The 18,536-nt window shown below is 48.2% G+C and overlaps 1 protein-coding gene across 4 annotated transcripts in view; it reads left to right on the top strand.

Moving 5' to 3' along the window:
* The window catches only part of NPAT (nuclear protein, coactivator of histone transcription), a 309,386-nt gene that overhangs the window by 112,833 nt on the left and 178,017 nt on the right, over positions 1 to 18,536 (top strand). For all 4 annotated transcript variants that reach the window (XM_086935232.1, XM_086935233.1, XM_086935235.1 and 1 more), the window contains exon 11: positions 2,593 to 2,692. In XM_086935232.1, the coding sequence (XP_086791358.1) occupies positions 2,593 to 2,692 (100 nt within the window). The remainder of the gene's footprint in view (positions 1 to 2,592; positions 2,693 to 18,536) is intronic.

An 18,536-nucleotide genomic window follows, 5' to 3' on the forward strand; every position in this document is an offset into this window, starting at 1 on the left:
CACAACTTCAGCAGGCCTTTTAGCACTAAGGGTGCATTGTACTAAATGTGAGGCTATATCTGCATGAGCAGGTATGCCCCTGTACTGCCTAGTTCAATTACTAGATGGTACAAGTGAACAGGGAAGCCATCTTAAGAGCATGCAGTGAGCACTGGAATTTACGAGTTACCCAGCTACATGATGGCTTCAGTGAAACCTATATTATTTGGTATCAAACACTTTGTCTTAATAAATCCATACCAACCCCAGTACTGCATTGATTTTGACATGCACTCAGAGGGCACCTTGGAGATGCCCCCTGAAACCTGTTAGTATTCTGGTGTGCTGGCTGACTATTATTGTCCAGCCTGCCACGACAGATGAGTTACTGACCCCCTGCAGGTGAGAGCCCATATTCTCTGAGGCCAGAAACAGTGCCTGCTCTGGGGGAAGTTGTTCACACCTCCTCCAGTAGGATGGCTAGTGATTTAGCATATCAAGGCCAGGGACTTGAAAGCCCCTGCCGCATTTGATATGCAACTCAGACTTCCCCCAGATTTGGGAGCTACCACCCTCTTTCCTGAGGTCCATTTGGCACCAGGACTGATGGGAAATTAGCTAAGCAGTAGGCGTGTTTCACCACTGAGCTAGTCACACGCCCAAGATGGGCTACCTGATGTGCTCCACGAAAGAGGGATTCCACCATCTTGTTTTTTGGTGCAGTTAGGAACTCTGGGACAGGGTTGTGCCCACTTCCCCCAGGAAGGGATCATATAGGGGTGTAGTGACCACAAAGTTAAGTAGTTCATTGTCTAATACCCTTCACTCCTCATAACACTTCAAAATTGAGTCTTTAGGTGGCCCCCTGACACCAGAAACTCAGATTCACCTGAATTAAGATAAAAAAGGACAAAGGAGAGCGAAAAACGAAAGAACTGTGGACTAGCTGTGTACATGATACACAAACTGCCTGCTTCTTTCTCGACAGTTACAAAGACCAGCTGTGCATCCCCCAAAAGCCTCAGAGGGCTGCCAGAACTTCACCAGCCAGCATCTCCCTTGAAGTGGAGGACTGCACAGTCCAGTTCACCAATCTGCTGACCACCAGGTCCACTGACTCAACAGCAGCTGCTCAATAGGAGGTCATTTGGTTCCAGGAGGTCAGCCCGGTCGATCCATCCAGTCTTCGAGACTCTGATCCACCCTGGAGGCTCCCTGCACCAATAACCGATGTACTGTTGCAAGCACTAAGGCTTGTTTGTGTCCACCACGGTCGCCAAAACTGACCTGTGCTACCAGGACCTCCAGCAAAACCAGCTTCACGCTTGAAGTCATCTTGCTTTGTTTCTTCTTCCTCTTTTGAAGGTGCACCTAGAACTGTGAGAGTCTCAAACTCACTGACCCACCGGACAAAACATATATGCCCCCGAACCCCCAGCCCAAGTCCATTGAAACCGGCTGTGTGTCTATGGCCCTGAGACCCTCGAGCTGAATCTCCCCCCCTTCCCTCCCCCCTTGCTTCAAGTTCTGGTGAAGTGGTCCCCCATTCTCCACTTCCAGCCTTTTTTTGCAGGTACTGTTCCCCATTGACTTCAACGTGTAGCATTCAAGGCTACCACTGTGAAATGCACCTCTGTACTCGAACACTCCAGGGCAGGTAAAGCTGAACTCTTGGTGGTTTCTTGTTCCTTTGCCCCTACCTACCTTAAGTCCAGAACAAATGTCCTGTAGGTTGTTTGCAAGTGACCCTATGCAGTGTGTGCTTCTCCCATAGGATAACATTATCACTTTCAAGGCTCATGCCTCAAATCTCACAACTGTATTTTCAATGTTTCTGAAACTTTCTAACTTGAAAAGTATTTGAAGATCTAGAAGATCGTGGTGTCTAAATTATTATAAAAACCTTATTTTTTATAAATTGGTGTTGGATCTCCTTATTGTTTTATTGACTTAGTGTGTGCAACAAATGCCTAACAATCCCCTCTGATAAGTGTAAGGTTGCTCGACCACACTGCCACAAATGGAGCACCTTGGAATTGTTAAAGCAAGCCCCTGTACACTAATGAGGGATACCAGGACTTTCTGCACAGTGCACCTCATATTGGTGCTCTATATAGAGAGCCAGCTTCCTACAGATTGTCCCCTGGATGTTATACTGTTTGAGCAATGCTAATAAGACTTTGTCGAAGAGTCCAGAGCCCATTTCTCAACTGCCGAAGCTGCATTACTAAGAAAGCTACCTATTGCTAACATTTGTACAGCAGCCAATTAGTGGTCAGTATATACCTTTATATGGTAATTGCAGTAATTGCACAAATGGAATTTTTAGAAAATAGTTAACTAACAGAAAATGTCCGCAAGGTAAATATAGGGGAGAAGTGTCAGGTCTTGTACGTGGAGCCTTTGCATGGCTTCTATCAGCATGTTAAAAAAAAAATTTGATTTTCAATTCCTGGTCCCGTTACCCAGTTTCCCTTGGAAAAATTAAATGTAAATGTGAATAAACCAGTGAGCTGGCACTCAAAGATTTAATAGGTTACTATTTTAAAGAGCTTAATTGTTAATAGAAAGGTTTATGTCCATTTTGATCTTTTAACTCCATTTCTGTGTTAGGGTGGAGAAATCCACATGTCTGATGAAGCTATTCAAGATATCCTACAGCAGACTGAGTCTGATCCAGCATTTCAAGCACTGTTTGACTTATTTGATTATGGTGAGTTTTTTTTTACATGCCACTTTCATTTTCATAGGGGTGTTTGGAAAGGGCAGTCTCTGTGAAGTGTAATTTTTGTTTATAAATAGCCCCTGAGTCTAGGTGCACCAGTCATGACATTGTGAAATAGAGGTAATAGATACCAGCATGATTGCACATCCCTCAGCTTTTTGTGCTTTTAGATCAAAGCATTTCATGCATTGTAACCCCACTCTGGGAGGTTGGCATGCTAGAAAATAACATTTTAATTTCTTAGCAGGTTTAGAGCTAAATATCCTCCACGTTTTTTAATCACTTCTTTCATTAGCCTGTGACTCTGGTAAATTTAAAAATAAACAGTGGCATGGAGCTGTGAAGTGTACTAAAGGCCACGCTTTCCTGAACTCTGTCGGGGTTTTTCACTAGTGGAGCTATCTGCTGGGCACAGAGTCCCATTATTTGCCTCATGAAATTGGCAAGAGGTGATTGCTGACTTGGATTGCAGGGTCCTATGGGTTTGGACATTGTGTCAGTTGAAAGAGCACTCGCCTGCACTGATAAGAAACCAAGATGGCAGGTGCACTTCAAAGGACATTGGCAGGGCTCGAGCACCTCTTGTGAAGGTGTATATTCCAAAGAGCAGAGTTTTTGGGACCCTTTTGATGAATACAGAGACAAGTCGAACGTATTTATCCGGGACCAGCTCTGACTGAGGAGGTTGATCGGTGCATTAGGGAGGGAGGCAGATTGGTAGTGGAGGCACGCCATTTGTGGTATGAGCATAGGATTGGCTACAAGGAGAAGGTGACACATGATTCATGGAAGCTGGGCAGTGTTGGACCAACAAGCTGCAAGACACAGTATTTCATCATACCTTACAAGAGGAGGAAAATAATGATGCTACTATTACAAAAAGGTCAGAAGATAGGAGCGCTTGATGTAATTGTGAAGAAACCTGAGGGTGATCATAAATTGTTGCCTTGAGTGGACTCCAAGTTGGGAAAGGGTGAATTCTAGAGTCTTAGGAGCTCAAAGAACAGGGTTTTCAAGTTGGCTGTGAGTGCTCCCCCCGTTGCAGTCTTGAAGTGATGAAAGCCTTTTTTCAGGTCACCGGACACCTCTAGGCCACTTGTAGCCATTGTTAGCAAGGGGAGCCTTCAGACAACCCTCTAAATTGCCCAGCTCATTTGCTTCCTCTGCAAGTGGCATGACCATGGTGGTGCTGATCAACAGATTCTGGTGAAGACATCTTTGTAGAAAGACTTCACTGTTGAAGCTTCCAGTATGACAATAAGGGAATCGCCTTGTTCTCAGATTGGAGCTCAGAAACACAAGAACGGATGGCGTCACATAGTGATGGTGCAAAAAAGAGTTTTGCGATTAGGCATCTCTGCAACACGGGAATTCAGCCACGATGAGTGTCTAATGGCAACAAGACCTTCCTCCTCATTGAGCTAAATTAACAAGATCCCTCTTCGATGGCATTAAAAAGAACTCCAAATTAAGTTGATAATTGATTCTGATAGATACATCTGCCGTGTGGATTCCTCACCTTGTGAATATCCCCCTTGCGCCAGCAACGTTAGGAAAATTCTTCGTAGCACGCCGGCGTGGACGACGTCATAGGAGCACGGCATCGCTCGCGACTCCGTCTGACGTCACCGACTCCATATAAGGACCACGTCGGCGTGATGACGTCAGTTCCCTTTTTTCCGCGTCGTCGACGCTAACGGTTTCTGGGATCTTCTGCGATACTTTTGTATCTTTTCGCTGTTTAGCTGATTCTGTTTCTCTGTTGGAGTTCACTTCAACGCCGAAGATGTCGTCGAGGAAGACAGGTTTCAAACAGTGTGGTTCCTGTTCCCGGATGATGTCGATCACCGATCCGCATTCCGACTGTCTGTGGTGTCTTGGTTCAGGTCACGATGTTAAGAACTGTCGTTCCTGTGACAAGATGAACCCCAAAGCCTTGGGTGAGCGGGAGGCGAAGCTTCTGCTTGCAAAGGTGAAGGAAAGGGAAGCCGGAAGGTCTTCGAGGTCAGTGTCCAGGCGCTCGAAGTCGAGACAGCTGTCGCGGTCGAAGTCGAGGTCGGCTTCGAGGGGCAAGTCGAGGTCGAGAGAGAGATCGAAGTCCAGAGGGAGGTCGAGGTCCGGATCCAAGTCGGCCTCGGGCCATGCTTCGGGCTCCTCGAGAAAGAAGCATAAGAGGAGTAAACATCACTCCAGACACCACTCTGGCAAGGAGTCTTCGGATTCGAGGAAGAAGTCACGTAAACACCACAAGGACTTCGTGTCTCCTTCACCGGCTCTTTCTCACGTTGGTTCTCCAGTACAAGAGCCTGAACAGGATCTGGAGTCACACCATTCATCGGTGCATGAAGAAGAGGTTCCTCGAGCACCGACTCCGGCTGTGGAGCCTGAAGAGCAAGAGGGCCAGGGTGCGCCTTTGCTGGACCATCCTCCTTCGGAGCGGCCTTTGGGTTCGTACCCACCCTTTCCAGGTCCAGGTCAGGATCCCTCGCAGTTTTTAAACGCCATGTTTGGTGTTTACTCGAGGGCAATGTACCCCTCTGGTGCGCATGTTGGTCCCATGGGTCCTTTGTCTTTCAATTTGGGTGTGCCCCAGGCTTATGCCCCGGCCCCCTTTATGCCGGTTATGCCGACGCCTTGTACTCCTTGGCTCGGTACGGCGCCGCCGAGGTCGTCGACTTCGCATGCGGCTTCGCCGATTTCGGATCGGCCTCGTGGTGATTCGGATCGTCGTGCTTCCCGTCCTCCGGCTCCTCGCTCGACGTCGGCTCCGGCGCCGTCGGAGTCGTTGCCGGATCCATCGACTTCGGTCCGTATGGAGTGGTCGAGGCGCAGGGCTCAACGCCTCTTGGAGGAGAAGGAGTGTATGGACTCCGAGGTTGAGGAAGGGGAGTTGCAAGATCAGGGGGATTGTTTTGAGGACCTTCAAGATGCAAGTGGCCTGGAACTTTCTCCTGAGTGGGGTTTGCCAACCGTTTCAGACGCTCCTTCTAAGGACTTGGCACCCTATCATGTTGTTATTAAGAAGGCTGCAGAGTTGCTAGGCTTGACTTTGCCCACAGTTGAATACAAGCCCAACATCCTTACGGAGGTTTTGCATTCGCCTTCTTCAATTGTGGAGCCTACTCTTCCTTTTACAGATGCATTGACTGAACCAATTAAGGAGGTCTGGAAGAGACCTTTGTCTGCTCCTGCGGTTTCCAGGTCTGTGGCAAGGCGTTACAGGGTGGCTCCTGATGACCCTGAATTTCTTTCCTCGCATCCTGCACCGGAGAGTCTGGTAGTGCAGGCCGCCTGTTCCAGCAGGGCTGCGGGCTCTTTCCCTCAGGTGCCGGCAGACAAGGACTCTAAGAAACTGGACCAGTCTGCAAAAAAGATTTTCTCCTCAGGTAGCATGGCCTTGAAGTCCACCAATGCTACTTGCCTTTTAGGGAGGTACGTTCATGCTTTAATGGACTCTGTTAAGCAACTTTCTCCTAAGTTTCCGGAGGACGATAGGAAGAACTTTAACGAGGTGGTTGCTGATACTCAGGCTGCAGCTCGTATGGTTATACAGAGTGGTATGGACACGATGGACTCTATTGCCAGAATTATGGGCTCTACTGTTGCTACAAGAAGGGCCGCATGGCTTAAGTCCTCTGATTTTTCTTCTGATGTTCAGTCTACATTGTTGGACTTGCCATTTGATGGGACAGGCCTCTTTGGCAAGAAGGCTGACGTAGCTTTGGAGAGGTTCAAGGACAGCCGGGCTACGGCGAAGTCTTTGGGCCTTCAGATGAGGGGCTCTGCGGCTAGGAAGTACAAGGGTTTTGGCAGACCCAATTTTCGTCCCTACAACCAGGGACAGCAGCAGCAGCAGCAGCGTCAGAATCCTCTGTATAAAACCTACAGAGGAAAGCAAAGGGGCCGTGGTCGTGGACGCCAGGTCTCCTCCTCCTCCTCCTCCTCTTCCTCTAATAACCAACCCCCTCCCCCTGCAGCAAAGCAGCCCTAGATCCGCCATTCTGGATCATGTGGCTCCGGTGGGGGGTCGGCTTACTCATTTTCTACGGGATTGGGAATCGGTTACATCAGATCTTTGGGTTCTCAATCTCGTAGAAAATGGGTATGCTCTCCCTTTCCAGGAGTTCCCTCCCAATTACCCTCCTTGCCAGGGTTTTTGTTCGGAGGACCACCTTGTTCCCCTGCAGGAAGAAGTCCTGGCTTTGTTCAAGAAAGGTGCGATAGAGGTGGTTCCAGAGCAGGAAAAGGGTCAGGGGTGCTACTCCCGATATTTCCTGATCCCCAAGAAGGATGGCAGGTTACGTCCAATCCTGGACCTCAAAATTTTGAATCTCTATCTCAAGCAGGAGAAATTCAAAATGCTCACTCTTGCGCAGGTTCTTCAAGCGCTGTTGGAAGAAGACTGGATGGTGTCGATCGACTTGCAGGATGCGTATTTTCACATCCCAATCCTGAAGTCGCACAGGAAGTATCTCCGATTTACGGTGGGATCGCAACACTACCAGTTTGCGGTCCTTCCGTTTGGTCTTACTACTGCGCCTCGAGTTTTCACCAAGGTGATGGCAGTGGTGGCTGCACATCTCTGGAGGTCGGGGATACCCGTATTCCCGTATCTGGACGACTGGCTAATCAAGGCGGAGTCGCCCGAGAAGGTGCTTCATCACCTGCAAGAGACATCGCAGCTGTTGTTCAGGTTGGGTTTTTCGATAAACGTGCCCAAATCTCACCTGGTGCCCTCCCAGCGCAACCTGTTCATAGGTGCGGTACTGGACACTACTGTATGTCGTGCATTCCCTCCTCCGCAAAGGATTCGCGACATTCAGGAGATGATTCCTTTGTTTCTCAGTGGAGCGGTTGTTCCGGTCCTGAAGGTCCTTCGCCTGCTCGGTCTGATGGCTTCTTGCATTCTCCTGGTCAACCATGCACGCTGGCACATGAGGGCACTCCAGTGGTGCCTCCGCAAGCAGTGGTATCAGCACAACGGAGATCTCGGGGAGTCAGTGAAGATCTCCAGAGAAACTGCAGCGGATCTGTCTTGGTGGGGCGTGGAAGGCAATCTGTCTCAAGGAAAGCCTTTTCAGCTTCCACCATCGGTGGCCACGGTGATAACGGATGCATCCACTCTAGGGTGGGGTGCTCATCTGGGGGATCTGGAGGTCAAGGGTCTTTGGTCTCCAGAGGAAAGGTTGCTTCACATCAACCTTCTAGAATTGCGGGCCATACGCCTGGCGCTCAAGGCATTCCTCCCTTCCCTTCGCGGTCGGTCGGTCCAGGTCCTGACGGACAACACGACCGCGATATGGTACATCAACAAGCAGGGAGGAGTAGGGTCGTGGTGTCTTTGCAAAGAGGCACTGCGTCTCTGGTCCTGGGTTCAGGACCACCAGATTTGTCTGATGGCGAATCATCTGGCCGGAGTCCTGAACGTACGTGCGGACATTCTCAGTCGGCAGTTCTCTGCCGACCACGAGTGGAGGCTTCACCCGGAGGTTGTTCACGACATCTTTCAGATGTGGGGGACTCCTCGGCTGGATCTGTTCGCCACTTGCGAGAATGCTCACTGCCCGTCATTCTTCAGTCTCCAGTATCCGATGCAAGGAGCATTGGGGGATGCGTTTCAGTTGAGCTGGAGAGGTCAGCTCCTTTACGCGTTTCCTCCCATACCCTTGATTCCTCGGGTTCTGAGGAAGATTCGCCAAGACCGGGCCCAAGTCATATTGGTCGCCCCGGATTGGCCAAGAAGGGTGTGGTACACAGATCTTCTCCACCTCTCCTCTCACCCGCCGCTCCGTCTCCCTCTCAGGGCAGACCTCCTCTGTCAGATGGAGGGGCAGGTTCTACACCCCCACCTCCAGACATTACACCTTCATGCCTGGAGATTGAACGGGGCAATCTGAATTCTTTCTCTCTCCCTCACGATGTGGTGGATGTCATACTTTCTGCCAGGCGTGACTCCACCAAGTCCATTTATTCGTATAGGTGGTCTAAGTTTGTTTCTTGGTGAGGGAGAGGGATGTTGACCCGTTAAAGGCTCATTTATCTGATATCTTGTTGTTTGCTCTTTCTCTGGCACGGCAAGGGTTTGCTGTTGCCACTGTCAAAGTTTATCTTTCGGCCTTATGGGCATTTCTCTGTTTGCCGGATCAGCCCTCTCTTTTTAAATCACCTGTGGTATTAAGATTTTTGAAGGGACTCACTAATAAGTTCCCTCCTTCTCCCTTTATTGTTCCTCATTGGGACTTGAATCTTGTGTTAACCTATCTGATGGGTTCGCCGTTTGAACCCTTACACAAGTGTCCAATGAGGCTTCTTTCTTTTAAGACGGTCTTCTTAGTTGCAATTACCTCGGCAAGGAGGGTAAGTGAGCTTCAGGCTCTTAGTTCCAAGCCCCCGTTTTTGTCCATCCATGCTGAAAGAATGGTTCTCAGGACCAGGGCTGCTTTTCTGCCTAAGGTGGTTACTCCCTTCCACCTAGGTCAATCCATTACCCTTCCTACCTTTTATCCTCCCCCACACCCTTCCAAGGAGGAGGAGAGGCTTCATCGCCTGGACCCGAAGAGAGCGGTTAGCTTCTATCTTGATAGGACTAAAGACTATCGAATAGATGATCAGCTCTTCGTGGGTTTTGCTGGCTGCAAGAAGGGCAGAGCGGTGCACAAGCGCACTCTTTCCAGATGGTTTATTCTCTGCATCAAGATTTGCTACTCTCTGGCGGGTAAGGACCCTCCTGAGGGTATTAGAGCTCATTCAACTAGAGCGAAGTCTGCTACTTCTGCATTGTCTAGAGGTGTTCCTGTTGAGGACATTTGCAGGGCCGCGACTTGGGCCTCCCTCCACACTTTTGCGAAGCACTACTGCTTGGATGCTGAGGTGAGGAGGGACGGCCACTTTGCGCGCTCTGTTCTCCAAGATTTCCTGGTGTAGCAGAGTGGACACCCTCCTCCGGGAGTGGGGACTGCTGTGGGACTCTATTCACAAGGTGAGGAATCCACACGGCAGATGTATCTATCAGAAGAACAAGTTACTTACCTTCGGTAACGCTTTTTCTGGTAGATACAATATCTGCCTGTGGATTCCTCACTGACCCACCCGCCTCCCCGTTGTCCACTCTGCTATACCTGGTTTTGTATGCAAATGTATTTATGGTTTTATCTGATTTTGTATAGTTTTGCACTTTAATTGCTTTTGATTTGCTTGTGCTATGTACATTGTGTATATACATACATATATATGTACTTGTTGGTCCGTCCAGGTGCCTCGAAGGCACGGAAAAAAGGGCGGAACTGACGTCATCACGCCGACGTGGTCCTTCTATGGAGTCGGTGACGTCAGACGGAGTCGCGAGCGATGCCGTGCTCCTATGACGTCGTCCACGCCGGCGTGCTACGAAGAATTTTCCGAACGTTGCTGGTGCAAGGGGGATATTCACAAGGTGAGGAATCCACAGGCAGATATTGTATCTACCAGAAAAAGCGTTACCGAAGGTAAGTAACTTGTTCGGTTGCCCTAGTGACTGTTTAATATGATGTATTTCTTGATCCTGATTTAAACTCCTATAGATATTAGTTGAAGTGGGTGATTGGAGATTTTATTTGAACTGTCTTAGTCATGTGGACCTCACCCATAAGATCATCCAACCCTCACTTAATTGTTTTCTTACCTTCTCCATGTCCCCGCCCAGTGTTCGACATGTGGAGAAGTAGCTTTTCATTTTTAGGTATGAGAAAATGTGAAGAATAAAAGTTCAGAGGTTGCTAGTCAACAGTAGGGGACTTAGTTTGTTATCGTTTTTATAATTATAGCTGTCTGGCCGTTCAGGACTATAGCAATAAAACATTCAATTCAAGAAATAGCAGTATATTTTAAATATGTCATAAGTTTTGTGCCGACCAGTTTTGCTGTATAAACGGTGCATAGCATTACCTATGAGTAAAGATAATCCTTTGATGCATTTGTAAACTTCCTGAGGTCCCACCCTGAAACTCCCTGTGCAGACACCTACTTCTCACCAGTCAATGGTTCACTGAACATTGATATAATCTTCCACACCACACGCAGAGCCCAATGGAGAAAAGCGTTCCTCACCTTACTCACCGTCTCCACCTCCAGGAATTTCGCGCACGGCCTAAAACTCTCCATCACACCATCCCAACTCTTCCCGGGCAGAACCACCATCACTATATACAATAACGGGATTATCCTAATTCAATCCACAGACAAGAACCTGGAACTACTAGACAACCTGTTCCCCACGTTCAAACAACACCTCGCCAATCATCGGACCCCCACTCATAGCACCCTCAGGCCTATCACCATTGAATTCACAGCCCCATATCACAACCCTTCTAACCTAGCTCAACCCCAAAACGACACGCACCCTTCCTCCACCCCCGGCACCTTAGACATTCACCCACCTAATGTAGCTACCTCACACTCCTCATTTACAGACATAAATCCCTCACCCACACATTCCAGCGGCACCCGCTCCCCCCCCACCAACCTCACCTTGTCCTCCTCTCATACCACACCCATTCCTGTCACCCCTGACACCACAGCCTCAAACCACATTCATTCTAACCTAGCCCAGCCCCAAAACGACCTGCACCTCTCCTTTACTCCCGACACCCTAGTCAGTCACCCACCTACCGTAGCTACCCCACTCCTCTCAAGCACAGACATAGATCACTCCCCCTCTTACACCAACCACCTCACCCCTTCCCCCCACACAACAGCCCTCATCCCCTTTCCTCTCACCCCTGATACCACAGCTCCCACCCAAAACGACATGCACCTCTCCTTTACTCCCGGCACCTTAATCATTCACCCACCTACCGTAGCTACCTCACACCACTCAAGCACAGACATAGATCTCTCTCCCTCATACACCAACCACCTCACCCCTTCCCCCTACACACCAGCCCTCATCCCCGTTCCTCCCACCCCTGATACCACTGCTCCCACCCGCAACCCGCCTAACCTAGATCAGCACCAGACCGACACACACAAAGGCAAACACCACCCTTTATCCCCCCCCCCATTCTCAGCCCCCACTTCCACCCATTAACTAATCACGCAGAACACACCACCTCCATCAACTCAACTCCACCCCCTCAAAAAAGAACCATCTACAATCCCACTTCCCCCCCCAGTCTCACCCCCCACTACCCAACCTCCACCCCCTTCACCACTAATAAACGCCCACCCTCCACCCTGCACTCTCCGCCTACCACCAATACTCTCATCCACACCACCAACCTCTCCCCTATGTCATCCACGCCCGACCCTCCCATCCCCACCTCCAACACATTTCCCACACTGGACTACATTACGGCCTCCCTCCTCCAGCTCAAAGAAGACATGCACATCATCAAACAACAACTACTCTGTCTATCACACTCCAGTCACCCCTCACCCAACACCCTCCACCAGATCAAACAAGACATTCACATCATCAAACAATTACTCAGCACACACCCCAGACACCCCTCACGCGCTCCACCATCACCTCCCCTCCCAACTGGTCCTCCACCCGGGCGGCGAACTCTCGCACTCGACTCCCACCGCACTGGACCTCAATCCCTGCTCACAACCGCGAAAACCGCCCCCATCGCTCCTGCAACCCTCTCTCGGACCTCAACACAATCACCCTCCTCCGCTCCTACGACTCAGCTCCCCAAAGCAACACACCCGACACTCTCACTGCCATTCCTACGATTCACTCCAATCCCCTTAGACCCCCCACACTGAACAACAGAATTGCTATCCATAGTAACCTGAGTAAAGTCCCCCTCGCTCTAGAACCCCCTTCCACCCTCGACACACCCCGTCTCAAATGCACTCTCCACAACTGCAGATCAGCGCTAGACACTCCTCCGCTATCGCCGATCTCATCCTAAAATTGGATCTGGACTTAATCATCATGACTGAAACATGGCTAACAGAATCTTCTACACCTATAATGGACATTCTGGTTCCCCCCAACTACCACATCACTAGACTTGACAGGTCTGGCAATAAAAAAGGTGGCGGAATCGCATGTATATACAGGAGCAACCTCTCTGTCTTGAAAGTAACTTCCCCTTCCCTACCCTCCCCAACCTCCTGTGAATACTTCTGCCTCGATATTATCAGTGAGGGCAAACCGATCTGCACTCTTCACGGCGTTTACCACCCACCCGGCGACAACCTTACCTTCTCCCAACAAATCATGGACATGATCTCAACCAACTCCGGGCGACAACTCACACAAATATACCTTGGTGACTTCAACCTCCACTGGAACGATCATAATGATGCGGTGGTAAAATGTCTGAAGAATTTCCTTAACGCCCTTGACCTCACTCAAATTTGCAACAGTCCAACACACGAGAAAGGCTCTATCCTCGACCTTATCATCTCCAAAGAGGCCTCTATCCAACTCGAATCTATCCAACCCTGTGACTGGTCGGACCATCATATTATCACATTCTTCATCAATGAAAAGGTTAAATTTAACCCTGTTCAATCCGCCAGGCCCAAAGTCTGGAAAAGAGACATGAAAAAACTAAACTCAAACTCTCTGCCCCCCAACAGCTGCAACTTACTACTTCCTCCTACTGGCGTTAAGGACGTCCAATCCTTGACTGATCACTATCTTAACACTATGACCTCAATAATTAATGAAGTCGCACCCTTGCAGCTAAAAAAAGCCTCTGCAAAAATTTCCAATCCCTGGTACAACGGGAGTCTCAATGACGATAGACGCGCCATGCGAATGGCAGAGTGCACCAGGAGATCAGCTCCCTCTGCACTGAACCTAAAAACCCTGAAGAAAAAGAGAAATGCCTACTTCAGGAAAATAAAACGCTCAAAATCAGACTTCTTCAGCCGTCAGCTCGACCAAGCCAAAAATCGTCCGAGAAAGCTGTTTGAGCTTATCCGAACACAATCCAAAGAACAACCCCAACCTCTCAACACTATGTGCGAAGCTCCCTCCTGTGAAGACTTCGCCTCTTTCTTCAACCAAAAAACTGACAACATAAAGAATGATCTCCTCATGGACGCAAGCCTCTATCCCAAACCCCACTGCATAGCACCCACTAAACCAAAAAACAATGCCACCTGGTCAACCTTTGCCACCTACACGGAAGAAGAAATTGGCAGACTGCTCAGCACTCTGAAACCATCCAATCACCTCACGGATCCCCTTCCTGCTAACGCTGTCAAAGTCCTCACCCCGTCGCTCCTTCCACTCTGGACTAAAATCATTAACAGCTCACTTCAACAAGGGACCATTCCTGACTCCCTCAAAGTTGGACAAGTCACACCTTTGCTAAAGAAACCTACAGCCGACCCCTCTGACCTAAACAACTACCGTCCCATTACCAACATTTGATCTCCTCAACTCTCATCAATCAGGCTTCCGAGCAAATCACAGTACTGAAACTGCTATGATTCACATAATCGACGACGCCCTCCAAATCCTAGATCATAATGATACCTGCCTCCTCATCCTCCTTGATCTCTCCTCCGCATTTGACACCGTCAAACATGAGAATCTACTCGAACTATTAAACACAAGAATGGGCCTATCTGGAACTGTGCTCAAATGGTTCACGTCCTTTCTGCATAACAGGTCGCAGAAATTCAAGAGCAACAACTTTATGTCCGCGCCAAGACCTGTATCGCTAGGCGTACCACAAGGATCCTCCCTATCCCCAACTTTGTTCAACCTAGTTATGGAACCTCTCACCACCTTGCTACAAGAATCCAAGGTACACTTCCACATGTATGCTGATGACACCCAACTTTATCTCAAACTACAATCACCCAAAGACAGCACGCTCTTGAACTCAACGATCAGAAGCACCCAATCCTGGCTGGCCGCTAATCATCTCAAACTCAATGCCCTTAAAACAGAGCTCCTTCTGATCTCACCTCCCGCGAAGATCACTACCGCACAAATGTGGCTTAAACAACTAACGGCACTCAATGTTCAACCCACCATCGTGGACTCAGCGAAATCTTTGGGCATAACACTTGACACCAATCTCAACATGCAGGAACACATCAACAAAGCAACTAAGGGAGCGAACTACCAAATCAACACCCTTAGGAAACTTAAACCCTTGCTGCCAGCCAAAGACTTCCAAACTGCGGTACAATCACTAGTCATACCGCGAATAGAATACGGCAGCACCGCCCTCTGCGATCTCCCCCTAGCTACTACGGCACCCATAAGAGCCTCTTTAAACGCCGCAGCGAGACTTATCACTGGATCAAAAAAACACTCACACATTTCCCCTGACTTCAAATCCCTGAACTGGCTGCCTTTTGAAGCCAGAATACACCTGAAAATCGCTTGTTTGACGCACAAGGCTGTCCACCTGAGCTCACCTAGATACCTCGCTCAGAAGCTGACGATTTCTGGAGGCTCCAGAAACACTAGAGGCACAAACAATCTTTTGCTAAAGCCTAAAAGATTCCGCAAGGAAAAAACCTATAAACGCTCTTTCTCAGGAATGGCTCCCAGGATTTGGAACTCGCTCCCCCCTGAAATCAGACTCATCCCCTCTACCATACTTTTCAAGAAAGAAGTAAAAGCGATCCTCATGGCTAAATACACTTGAACCACTACTTGGGATCAACTTCAAAGACTCGATACTCATCTGTACTACTTGTTCGAACCCTTTGCATTTTTGTTTGACTTTGAAATTGACTTACTTGATTGTTTATGATATCACTTCACTGTACTTTTAACACTATTGATGTATCTGTGTATATATGCTCCCCTCCTCTGTAAAGCGCTCTGATATCTGCGAAGATCTTGTTCGCGCTATATAAAACTTTCAAAATAAAAATAAAGTAAATGAAACTGCTATACAGTAAGGCATAATCTAGGTGATAACAAAATCTATTGACTTTCTCAAGTCTATCATGAAGCATATGGTAAACTGATCATATGAGGAATTGGTACTTAATTCAGTTTCCCCAAATTCTTTAGAATTTTTAGGACGTCTTCCTCCCTCACAGTCTACTTTTCAGCAGCCATGCAAAAGTTCATGTTAGCCTGCCACCTGTCTACGGTTGTATTCCCAAACAGTTTTACGGGGTATCATTGTCTCCTGGTCTACCTTGGATCCTGTTTTATGTCTTCATTGCTTGGATTTTATTTACTTTGTTTGGTTGCCTACACCAAATAAGTTTTAGCTGTACTCTGTGAGCCTTGCGTATGTGTCTACTTTGTCAGATGGAAAGTGAGTATTCTAATCATGTTTTGGGTTGGATTATAAAGTTGTCTTCTTTGATCTTAGGTATAAGTTATAACACTGTGTTTCCTTGCTGAGCGAGTGAGACATTTTATCAGTTGATGTTACTGTTTGCATGTTCACCTCAAAGTCTGCTCTCCATTTGATTAAGTTTTTGTCCATCCATAGGTATAAGCTCTATATCAGTAGTCCATTTTTAAGTGCAATATTGATTCAAGTACACACTCCATTAGGACTTGTTTTGCCTGTTAAACCATGGGGGTGGCTGGTTAAAAAAAAAAGGTGTTTGCATTAATTGGACTTCTCGCAGATACTCCCTTGAATGACTTGTGCGATATTATCTGAACATCAGTACTAACCATTTGCTTGGTGTAGAGCAAACCCCCACTAACCACATGTTTTGCTGATGATTTACATTTTTATTAAATCAAGTAATTTATGATAATTAATGCTTTTGTTCCTAACCATGTTTTAGCAATGCCTGTGATCTGGGATTGTAGCTGTAAATCAATGTTTCTGGGCTGAGTGGGTTTTATGTTTGATATGCAAGTTGATATCAGTTGGGACAGGATGGTTGGGCAGTGTTTTTTTCCTTCTAGATTCCTGTTCTGTAGTGCCTGTCCAGTTAGATTGTCCAGACTCTAATCACTAGGTAGGAGTGGGGGTCTGGGGAGAGGTTTGTTTGTGTGTGGTGATGTGCGGGCTCCCACAAGTGTGTATATGCATGTGTGTCTCCAAAGTTTTTTTATTTTCTTCTGCTAGTGGTTAATATTACTGGTCTGCGTTTCAGATAGTTTCATCTTTTTTAATAGTTTGACTTTTTATTACTATTTGACCTTTTAGTGTGGAGGGGTATGATTTGATTTAGATTGGGATTCTCTGCCTCCTTTTTTCTGACAATTTGGATTTTAGGTGAGTTTCATGTTCTCCATTTTCTCCTCCTATTTTCAATGTTTCTTAAAACTCTTTCAGGGTTTTGTCACATTCCCGAATCATGGCTATGATGGTTTTGTAGTTCTTTTTTTTTAAATTTTTTTTTATTAACAACAAAGAAAAATAAAATAAAAAGGGCACAGTCAGAGCATTCATTATCCACATTTGGAGTGCAAGGAGTCACAGTACATACATAATCTTGATGTTATAATGCATTCAGGGCAAAACTTCATATTGCGGTCACAGTGCAAGCGGTTCGTCTATCGGGTCAATTCGGGGAGGGACACAGATGTTGCGTCTATATTCATTCCAGTTGGACCAGATTTCTACCCACTTCTTCGGGCACCCTCTTGCCATGTACACTGTTTTTTCTTGGAGCATGCACCAGTCCATGTCAGTTTTCCATAGGCCACTCTAGGAGGCCTGTCTGCCCCCCATAGTCTAGCGATGTTTCTTTTGGCTATTGCGAACCCAAGAGTCGCCCATAGCCTCCCACGGGGTGGCAGGTCTGTAGGTTCCCATATGTTTAACAGGCACCTCTTGGCTTCAAGCCTGAGCTCAACTCCCCACACATCTTGCATACAATGGGTCACCCGGGCCCAGTAGTCCCTTAACAGTGGACACCCACAGTATGTGGAAGTAGGTTCCCGTCTCTCCGCACCCCCGCCTACAGCATCCATCCTCACTGCGGCCCATTCGTTGTAGTCTAGTTCCCGAGAGATAAGCTTGGTGTAGGATTTTTAACTGGATGAGCCGGAGTCTGGCCGATATGGCCACTTCCTTAGGGGAGGCAAGCGCTGTTCTCCATTCTTCCTTGTCTATTTCCAGTCCATCGGCTTCCCATTTCCCTTTAAGGGGGAGTAGCAAGTCTGGGGAGTTGTTAATGATCTTTTTGTAGGTGAGGGATATGGCGTGTTTGTGGAGGTGGCCATCTAGAAGTCTATCCTCTAGCGGGGAGGAGTCTGGGGGCTGTGTTCCCGCTGGGATGTTAGCCTGGAGGGAGTGCCTAACCTGCAAGTACCTAAAGTGTTTGAGTGTGCCAGTTCGTAGGTGCGCTGAAGTGAGGCAAAGGGCACCACCCCGCCTGGGCCCCACAGGTCCCGAACGTGTGAGATGCCTATGAGGTCCCAGCTGCGGAATCCCTTGGTTCGGCCAAGCGATCCCAGTCTTTCCGAGACCTATAAAGGGGGGTTGGCCATCGTAAGGGTGTTAGACCATCCTAGTTTACGTTGCACAATATGCCACAACTGCACAGAATGCTCCGTGGGCCCAGTCAGTGGGTACCTCCCCGGTCTGGAGTAGAGCGCAGCCTCAAAGTTGCCGCCCGGTAAAAGCCAGCGATCCATTCCGTATCCTGGATCATTGCCATCACAGTAGGTGCCCTGGTTAATGGCTGAGAGGTGTGGGCCCAGTAATATTTGTGGATGTCTTAGAGCGCTATACCACCGTCGAACCATCCTAACGTCAATTTCTGAAGGGATATGCGGGGCACTCCAGTCCACAATAGCTCCCTCTGCGCTGCCTCAATGGACGTGAAATAAGAGTCCGGGACCAAGTCTGGGTGATTTTGCAAGGCGTATAAGAACCTCGGCAACGCCATCATTTTGAAGAGTGCCGCCCGTCCATGGAGGGATAGTGGGAGCTTCCGCCAG

The sequence above is a fragment of the Lissotriton vulgaris genome, chromosome 8 (genome assembly GCF_964263255.1).
Source record: "Lissotriton vulgaris chromosome 8, aLisVul1.2, whole genome shotgun sequence".
NCBI classification, from domain to species: domain Eukaryota; kingdom Metazoa; phylum Chordata; class Amphibia; order Caudata; family Salamandridae; genus Lissotriton; species Lissotriton vulgaris.